The sequence below is a fragment of the Podarcis gaigeae genome (genome assembly GCF_964106915.1).
Source record: "Podarcis gaigeae genome assembly, chromosome: 2".
Classification (NCBI taxonomy): domain Eukaryota; kingdom Metazoa; phylum Chordata; class Lepidosauria; order Squamata; family Lacertidae; genus Podarcis; species Podarcis gaigeae.
In genome coordinates, this window is record NC_139679.1 from 106014918 (window position 1) to 106025451 (window position 10534).

Sequence of the window (10534 nt, forward strand, 5' to 3'; positions counted from 1 at the left end):
TTAGCTAATGGGGCCTCCCGCTGCAGCTGCATGATTTCTGTTCTCATCCTGAAGCAAAGTTCTTAACCTGAGGTACTATCTCTGGGTTAGCGGAGTCTGTAACCTGAAGCGTATGTAACCCGAGGTACCACTGTATTTAAAAGCCTTATTTAAGACATAGTCCTATCCACACACCAGGAAGTACGTCCCACTGAGCAGTGTCTGTTCCTGGGAATGGTAGTTCACCACTTACAGCGCTATGGTTCCCAGCACCCTTAGCAAACTACATTTCCCAGGTTTCTTTGCGGAAAGCCATGTGCTTTAAATGCATGGCAGCCTGTGACTGATTACTCAGTGTGTAAAGTCAAATGGCAAATTCAAGGGCTGGTCTGGCCTGGATATCAGGCTCGGCTGCTTTCATCAAGCTGGTGTTAGCTTATTGGGCTGTGCTTGCCTCAGTTTGTGACCAAGTTCCTAGTGGTGTGTCCCCCCCCCTCCCACTGCCGCCCAGTTTATTATCCCTTTGCTGTTTGGGTTGCCATAGGATCCTGATTCCACACAACGGCTTCCTTATTCCACACCCCTGGGTTTCAGACATCACAGCTGCAGGGAATCAGAGCAGCCACAACAAAACAGAGCTAGCCGCTCTCGCAAACACACCTCCATCCTGAATACAATACAGCAGACCCCAAATAAATTAGCGGAGGGGTGGGGTGGGGGGCTCTGCTTAATTGCAGCTCCTGGTTGTAGGTGTGGGGGGGGGAGAAGAGGCGGAGACGAGAGGCGCCAAAGTGACTTCAGCATCCAGATGAGCCCAGATGGCTTCAAACGATGCCAAGTGGGGAACAGAAGGCCTGCGCGTCCTTCCCACCCTATTAATGTAGAGAAGGAGGGAACCCAAGACCCTCTCCAAGCAGCTTATTGGGATTGGGTTTCACCTGTGGCTCTGACTCAACATGCAGGTGTGCAGGCTACTTCCCCACTCAATCAGAGATTTGTTGTTGGGTTTGTTTTTTTTTAAGCCTACAAGAGGGATTAAACAGCAAACCTGGGAGATGTGTGCCCTCATCATCAACATCAAGTGATACCATGTTATCACTTGAGCCGTTCTCCCTGCGCAAAAAAATCCCACTGGGAAATATTATTCTTGCTTGTGTTCTTCCCAGCTGATTGCCTTACAGGTAGTGATGCCTGAACACCCTGAATGCCCACTTTTATGTACACCGCTTAGAGAGGCAAATTATTAAGTGGCATGTTGTTGTTGTTTAGTCGTTTAGTCGTGTCCGACTCTTCGTGACCCCATGGACCAGAGCACGCCAGGCACTCCTGTATTCCACTGCCTCCCACAATTTGGTCAAACTCGTGCTGGTATCTTCGAGAACACTGTCCAACCCTCTCGTCCTCTGTCGTCCCCTTCTCCTTGTTCCCTCAATCTTTCCCAACATCAGGGTCTTTTCCAGGGAGTCTTCTCTTCTCATGAGGCATGTAGATGTCTTAAAACGAAACAAAACAAACAACACAATAATGATAGGGTTTGAGGACAGTTCCCAAAGTTGCTTCAGCTGATACTACAATTGCGACTGTGTGTGGGTACTAAAACCGTATGTTGCCAAATTAATGTTTCATGTTGTGCCTTCCTTTTTTTAAACTAGGCACTGCTCCCTTTTGAGGCCCTTGTTTCATTATTTATTTCTAAGTACAGCAGTACCTCGGGTTAAGTACTTAATTCGTTCCGGAGGTCCGTACTTAACCTGAAACTGTTCTTAACCTGAAGCACCACTTTAGCTAATGGGGCCTCCCGCTGCTGCATGATTTCTGTTCTCATCCTGAAGCAAAGCTCTTAAGCCGAGGTACTATTTCTGGGTTAGCGGAGTCTGTAACCTGAAGCGTATGTAACCTGAAGTGTATGTAACCCGAGGTACCACTGTATCCTAATAACCATGCCCTTCAGTTTAAAGCAAAACTTCTAGCCGACAGGGTGGCTTCTTTCTGATGCGCTTAAACTACAACTCCCATGATTTCAGACCATAGATCATGTGTGGGACTGATGGGAACTGGAGTCCAACAGCACCTGGAGGGAACCACGTTGGATATATCTGTTCTAGGGGGTCTAACAGCACAGAAAACAATTTCAAAACAGCAACACAAAAATTACAAAAATAATGACTACAAACCAACTGTGCAGTGTATAAAGATAGCAGGAGCCATGTTCAAATCTGAAACAAATGAAAGTTTTTTTCTACGTTAGGCATTCAGTGTGGAACCTGCTATGCTTCATTTACTCATTTTTTTTTACAGGGCATCCGCACATCAGCAATTTCAAGTCATCCTGTAACTCTCCTGTGATTCTTCTGTCTTTTCTTGGACTGTCGTTTTTTAAAAGCACAGAAAAGCAGAGTGATCTCCATAGGTGTAGGTGCCTTTACCATTACTCTCCTGTCTCAGACTGCATAGGGCAGCGACTGGTGGGTAGAAGGAATGACCTGTGGCCCTCCAGATGTTTTGGGACTACAACTCCCATGATCCCTAGCTGACAGGACCAGTGGTCAGGGATGATGGGAACTGTAGTCCCAAAACATTTGGAGAGCTGAGTTTGCCTATACCTGCTCTAGATATTGTTGGACTCCAGCTCCCATCAGCACCAGTCAGCATGACCCCTGGTCAGGGATGATGGGAGTTGGTAGTCCGACAACTTCTGGAGAGCTACAGGTTCCCTACTGCATACGGCTTTAACCAGAACTTCAAATTGTACTTGGATCTTACAGCTGTTTGTGTTTTAATATTACAATTTTTTAAAAAAAAATCCAGCATTTCTGGCAAATCATCGTGGCAGCTGCCTGTGTGTGTGTGTGCATGCAAAGGGCAAGCAGGAAGCATCCCTGGGGTCAAGGAGAGATTGCAGTTGGCCCTCGAACCTTCAGTTTTCTCCCTGTTTTGATCTTCTGGTGCTAGGAACTTCCCCACAAACAGGAGATCACACAGAGGTGGGTTTCAGAGTCAGAATGGACCTAGATTCAGGTGGGAGGAGGAATTGGCTCTGGTGAGGGGCTCTGTTCTTGTCTTCAGGACACATACAACTTCACGGGTTTGAATTTCTCGCCCACCCCTCCCTTTGCTGACACCTGGCACCTCCCCTGCCCCTCAAAACACACCCTTTGGCACCTGTTTTCCCTCCCCTCCTTCAAATTTGAGCCAGAATGGCTGGAAAACACCGGTCTTTGGGGACATTGGGGTATTTCCACAAGCACCTGCATGTTAATTGGAGACAAGGTGAGATACTGGCACATTTCCCCATCCTGCCCAGTGGCAGATGGGCAGGATCATATTTGCCAAACCACAAGCGAATGGCATCCTTTTGCCACCCTAGGGCTAAGAACAGACTCTGTGTGAGTGTGTGGCTACGTGCGTCTTGCCATTAGTCAAAGGCACCCCGCCAAATATAACCCAAAAGCTGTCAAATTAATAGCCAGAGTTTTGTTTGCTTGTGTGGCAGGTGATTCCATGAAAACATCAAACTTAGAGAGCCATTTTTCATCTTCACATATAGTTAACAGGTTATATATGGAATCATAGAATTGTAGCGTTTTGAGGGATTCAAAAAATCACAGCTAAATGATCTCTGGCAGAATGGCCATCTAACCTTTGTTTAAAGACCTTCAGTGAAAGAGAGTCCACCATCTTTGGAAGTAGTCTGTTCCAATGTCGAATAGCTTGTTAAATTTAATATAATTTTATTTTATTTTTTTATAAATATTTATTAAGGTGTGTTTTTTTTAATAAAAGAAATACATAGTTAATAAACAACATTGCTTATATCATAACAAAATTTCATAACTTGTTTGGACTTCCTCACGTCTCCTGCTCCCACTTACATCGTTAAAAAGTTTTTTTTCAAGCAAATTATCATCTTGTTTACAATCTTATATCCACGCATTTAAGTATAGTCTAGCGATTCTCCGAAAGGTTTATGTTTTCCTTAATCTCACTTATCATCAAATTCCAGTCTAGTTTAGTGGTGGCCAATTGTTTATGATCAAGCATCCTTCTTAACATTCAACCAAATTACAATATTTTTGTAAATAAATGTTAAATTTCTTCCAATCTTCTTCAATCCTTTCTTCTCCCAGGTCTCGGATTCTGCCAGTCATCTCCGCCAATTGCATATAGTCCATCAGCTGCATCTGCCACTCTTCCAGTGTGGGTAGATCTTGTGTTTTCCAATTCTTAGCGATGAGTATCCTTGCTGCCGTTGTTGCATACATAAAAAATGTTCGGTCCTTCTTTAACACCTTCTGGTCGACAATACCCAGGAGGAAAGCCTCTGGTTTCTTAGTGAAGGTAGACTTAAATACCTTTTTCAACTCATTATATATCATTTCCCAGAAGGCCTTCACTTTAGGGCAAGTCCACCAGAGGTGAAAGAATGTTCCTTCATTTCCTTTACATTTCCAACATTTATTATCAGACAAATGGTATATTTTGGCAAGTTTAACTGGGGTCATGTACCATCTGTATATCATTTTCATTACATTTTCCTTCAACGCATTACATGCAGTGAAGTTCAGCCCAGTGGTCCACAACCTTTCCCAGTCCTCAAACATAATGTTATGCCCAATATCCTGTGCCCACTTTATCATAGCAGATTTAACCATTTCGTCTTGTGTGTTCCATTTTAACAGCAAGTTATACATTCTTGATAGTACCTTAGTCTTTGGTTCTAACAATTCTGTTTCCAACTTTGATTTCTCCACCTGGAACCCTAACTTTTTGTCATTTTTAAAAACTTCTTTAATCTGAGCGTAATGTAACCAGTCTCGCACTTTATCCTTCATTTTCTCCAAACTCTGCAATTTCCAATTGTCTCCATCTTTTTCTAATATTTCCCAATATTTTGGCCATTTGGCCTCCATATTGGGTCTTTTTCGGGCCTTAGCTTCCAGAGGGGAAAGCCACCTCGGAGTTTTATTTTCCAATAAGTCTTTGTATTTTGTCCAGACATTAAATACTGCTTTCCTGACAATATGGTTCTTAAAGGCCTTGTTGATCTTAACTTTGTCATACCATAAGTATGCATGCCAACCAAAAGCATTGTTAAAACCTTCCAGATCCAATACATCAGTGTCTTCGAGAAGTAGCCAGTCTTTTAGCCAGCAGAAAGCTGCGGCTTCATAGTACAGCTTTAAGTCTGGCAGGGCAAAGCCCCCTCTTTCTTTCGCATCAGTTAGTATCTTAAACTTAATTCTGGGCTTTTTGCCCTGCCAGACAAATTTAGAAATATCTCTCTGCCACTTCCGGAAGCACTCCGTCTTGTCCACAATTTGCAATGTTTGAAACAAAAACAACATCTTTGGCAATACATTCATCTTAATAGCAGCAATTCGGCCTAACAAAGAAAGCTTCAATTTTGTCCAACTGTCCAAGTCTCTCTTAATTTCAGACCAACATTTTTCATAATTATCCTTAAATAGACTCAGATTTTTTGCTGTTATGTTTAGCCCTAGGTACTTTACTTTTTTTACCATAGTTAATTCTGTTTCTCTCTGAAACCGTTCTGACTCTGTATCTGTCAAGTTTTTCCCCAGCACCTTAGTTTTCTGTTTATTTAGTTTAAATCCCGCCACCCGACCAAAGTCTTGAATCAGTTGTAATACTCTTTTTGTACTAGATTCTGGCTCCTGCAGAGTCAAAACTAGGTCATCTGCAAAAGCTTTAAGTTTATATTGTTTCGCTCCGACCCGAATCCCTTGCACCAACCGGTCCCCTCTTAAATTTAATATAATTTTAAAGATAATTTCCCAAAGTTTCGTGATCTGTTTTTCAAAATGGCATTTTACATGTGAGTAAAACAACCAGAAGCATCACATGCAAGATAACTCAGAACATCTCTATTCCACCCCACCCCCCTAAAATTCAGATAAAGACATCTCCAAGAAAACAGACAATAGGTTAATGACCCTTTATTGTATTGATAGTTCTGCTTTCTCATTTGCTGAACTGACAATTTTATGCTAGGAGCAAGATCAGTTGTGCATGTTACATTGGTCACAAAACACATAATCCACCCAAATAAATGATAAGAAAAATCCTATGTAGTTTAACTTTATTCTCTTCTTTGAGTTTCTTAGCATTAAGAAAATGTGGTTGGACGCTACCCAAAATGTGCTTAACACGCAACATTTATTGTGACCAACGTAACTCCATAATGTGCAGCTTAGATAGGACAAATGTGTTGTCATGTACATCACTTGAACCTCTTTTTAGGATTGTAATAATAATAATAATAATAATAATAATAATAATAATAATAATAACAACAACAACAACAACAACAACAACAACAACAACAACAACAATAATTTTTTATTTATACCCCGTCCTTCCCGGTTCAAAAACCAGGCTCAGGGAGGCTAACAACAAATTTAAAACACTTAACTGTAAAAGCAACATAAAATACAGTATAAAAACATGAATAATAAGCAGAGGATGGGTGGCCATGTGTCATGGATGCTTTAACTGAGATGCCTTCGTTGCCGGGGGTTGGACTAGATGACTCTCGGGGTCCCTTCCAACTCTACGGTTCTGATTCTTCCTGAGAGTTTCATAATTATTACGCCTATTATACCATCAATGTAGGGAATATTAGAAAATTTCACAAAAGAGACGGGTCCCTGCTCCCCAGAAGTTCACAATCTGAAAGGCAAGTCAGACTAAGCTATTTGCTATTGCTTTTAACAGAAACATAATATATGTCTTAATACATTTGGCAGGTACCTTCCTTCGGCTACTCAGTAGACTTCTACTTTGGTATGCTTTAGAAAAGTGTAGAATTTGTATTTCTCCACTAGGCCCAGAGCCGGAATTAGGTTTGATGAGGCCCTAAGCTACTGAAGGTAATGGAGCCCTTTACATGTCCAGCTGTCCTTTGTCAACAACAAATTGTCACTGTTTTTTGTATTGAATACATACTATATGGTAATTTATGGACCTAATAGGTATCTGAAGCCATTTGCTCATGCAGAATGTAGGCACCCTATATACAGAAATGAGCAAACCAGTGATATTTTAGGGAGCAGGCTAGCAGACGGGGCCCATTACTTACATTATAGGAACCTACACAACACAAAACACTGTTGCTGTGTGTAGGATTTATTTTATTTGTTTTTTATATTATATTTTGGAAATGTACATCCAGTGTTTTTTTTTACCCTTTAAATTTGTTGGGGCCCCCCAAGAGAATGGGGCCCTAAGCTGCAGCTTATACGTAAATCTGGCACTGACTAGGCCCCACTTTTTCTTGAAGCATGAGTAGTAGAAACTCCTTCCGGCGTCCTCTCAGATGCATAAGAAACAGATGCATAGGCTGACTTAGGTGGGTTTACATAGAACAGGCAAGAGGAACCTTTCTGACTCTAAGGACCCCTTCCTGATCAGGATCTCCATCACAGACCAAATGTGACAGGTGGCCAACATCCCTTTCGCTCTCATCGGAGGGAAATCAGGCTTATAAGGGAAGAGGGGAAGAAGGCTCCCCATCCCTTTTTAAGCCAGTCCCACGGTAATTCTAAAGTGGGGGTGGGGAGAGACTCCCAAAGACTTTGGTGAGCATTTGGAAGTCTTTTTTTTTTTAAGTGATAGATTTATCTTTATTGTTTTAAAATAGATACATTTATGCCAGGAAAGCAAACAAACCAATAAACAGACATACAATCAAATGAACTATAAATTGACAAACAGACAATAGCAATATATGAAACAACACAATACTTATAACTAACATCATTTGTACTCCCAATGATGTGAACAATTGTAAAACTTATAAAACAAGAAATTAAAATGACTTCCAATTAGTCTCGCTGTACTTCATCTATTGATTATCTTATACCGCACAGTTACATATTTTTTATATAGTTTCTGTTAACTTCCCTACAAACTTTGTTGTTGTTTAGTCGTTTAGTCGTGTCCGACTCTTCGTGACCCCATGGACTAGAGCATGCCAGGCACTCCTGTCTTCCACTGTCTCCCGCAGTTTGGTCAGAATCATGTTTGTAGCTTTGAGAACACTGTCCAACCATCTCATCCTCTGTCGTCCCCTTCTTCTTGTTCCCTACAAACTTATATTTATACAATGCAAGGTTCAGTCTAATTCTCCCAAGAAGTTTCCTTTTATACCGTAATTTTTCAAGTATTCTTTAAAAATTCTCCAATCCTTATAGACTATTTATTTTGTTTGGCTTCTTATCCTTCCTGTTGTCTTTGCTGGCTGCAGGTATTGTACCATTAGGATTTGCCAATCCGCCGTGTTAGGTATTGCTGTATTTTTCCAATTTCTTGCTACTAAGATTCTGGCCGCTGTTATCCCATACATGAACAATGTTCTTTTTGATTTTCCTATTTCTTTTGGCAATATACTTAATAGAAATATTTATGGCCTTTTTTAGAATGTAAATTTGAATATTTTTTTAAGTTCTTCATATATATTATTCCAATATATGCATTTGGAAGTCTTTAGAGACCACAGCAAGACTGGGTTTAAGATCCCCACCTCCCTCCTTATGCTGTAACTTGCTGCAATCTTAAAGCTTCTTAAAGCGGGGAAACTCACCACAGCCTTGAGGAGTCTCCATCTCTAAGATCGCAGCAAGACGGGGCTTAAAAGGGAAGGAGAGAGACTTAGCTGCTTCCTTTTTAGTGTTGAGTTTGGGTGCACCCCAAGAGCTCCCGGAAGCGTTTCCTCTCCCTTCATATGTGAAGGGGGAATGATTCTGCTTAGCACTGGTTCCTGCAGCACCTTGAAGGTTCCTGGCAAACCAGCTGTTTGTCGGGGGGGGGGGGTTTGCAGACTGTTTCTCTTGTAGTATTTCATGTTGCTTTATTGATTTGTGAAGCGCCTCGGGCGTTATTTGGAACGGAAGGCGGCATACAATTGGTTTTAAATAGTGCAAAATAAAACCAGCCGCCTGTCAGCATGGTCATGAGTGACAGGCGTTGGAGCCCAGCGGTAGAATGTCCCTGGGTCTCCTCCTCTATTTTATAGGGATGAAACAGAAAGCTGGTTTTTCTGAGATGCGTCATGCTTTGGCTTGTAATGCAGACTTGAACCCTCAAAGACTAAATAATAGAATCATAGAGATGGAAGGAAGGGAGCTTCCTACATATGTGGTGGTCCTGTGCTAAGGTTAAGGATTTCTGAGACATTATCTACAATGAATTTTAAAAGATACTAAAATATAATTTTAGCAAAAAACCCAGAGGCATTCCTATTAGGGCTAATTGATGAAGAAATTTATAAAAAAAGATGTAAATCTATTTATGTATGCCACAACGGCAGTGAGAATCCTCCTGGCTCAAAGGTGGAAGAAGGAAGAACTCCCTACATTGGAAGACTGGAGAATAGAAATGCTAGAATTTATGGAGTTGGCGAAGCTGAGGGGAGAATTAGGAATTGGCCCGAAGAAAAATATCAAAAGGACTGGAGCAAATTTATTCATTACCTGAAACAAAATTGTACTCATTTAAAAATGTTTGTAGCATTAATGTGAAATGTTTTGTAATGTGAAATTAAGGTGCTGATTTATAAATAAGAATGTGATCTTTTAAGGTGATTATAGGATAAAGAAGTGATTATGGGAATGCGAAAGATATGTTATAGACTACAGGGATGTCAGAAAGAGAGATAGAAGGAAGTCAAAGCTCACTTTGAGCAAATAATATAAGTTGTGAATATGTATACTGAATTAAATGAAATATGGAAAAATTCAATAAAAATTATGTTTTAAAAAAAATCATGGAGATGGAAGGGACCACAAGGCATAGCTGTCAACTTTTCCCTTTTTAAAAGGTAAATTCCGTTCTTCCGAATAGGATTCCTTGCAAGAAAAGGGAAAAGTTGACAGCTATGCCACAAGGGTCATCCAGCCCAACCCCCTGCAAAGCAGGAATCTCAACTAAAGCATCTCAACTAAAAAAACACACAAAAATAAGACACATTTTATGTATGGTAAAGCCGAAACCCCTTACTCAGAGTAAACCCCATGGGCCTTACATCTGCAGAGGAGTGTGCTTTCCGTCTAATAAAGTGACTATCAACAAAGACTGCGGCATCATAGGATCGTAGAGTTGGAAGGGGTCACCAGGGTCATCTAGTCCAACCCGCTGCAATCCCGGAATCTTTTGCCCAACAGGGGTTGCATGATCCCTCCTGTTCATTGACCCTCCCATGTGGAAAGGGAAAAAAATGTGAGCCTGTTATACACTTGTCACCATCTAGTGGTGCTTTTTCTCAGTGCAGTTTTATATCACCGGCTGCGCGCGCTCTCTCTCTCTCCGGCCACCAGGCGACCTCCGGCTCCTCCTCTTCTGGCTCCGCCTGCAAGTTCCGCTGGCGCCGCTCCGGGTCAGGCGCGCGATTTCTTGCTTTGCAAAGGGTGCCGCGATTTGCGCCGCTTCTTCCTCCTCCTCCACGGATGGCTCCGCTTAGGCTGCTCGGGCCAGCCCTGGGCTGGAGGCTCGCTGCTGCAGCAAGGCCCGTTTATCTCAGCAGGTAAGCGAGATCTAC

At 41.8% G+C, this 10534-nt stretch overlaps 1 protein-coding gene across 1 annotated transcript in view; it reads left to right on the forward strand.

The window, feature by feature from the left end:
- The first annotated feature begins 2282 nt into the window (after positions 1-2282).
- The window catches only part of NDUFAF3 (NADH:ubiquinone oxidoreductase complex assembly factor 3), a 15142-nt gene continuing 6890 nt past the window's right edge, over positions 2283-10534 (forward strand). Inside the window, exons 1-2 of the mRNA XM_083725365.1 lie at positions 2283-2391; positions 10314-10519. Coding sequence (XP_083581491.1) covers positions 10443-10519 — 77 coding nt within the window. The 5' untranslated portion in view covers positions 2283-2391; positions 10314-10442. The remainder of the gene's footprint in view (positions 2392-10313; positions 10520-10534) is intronic.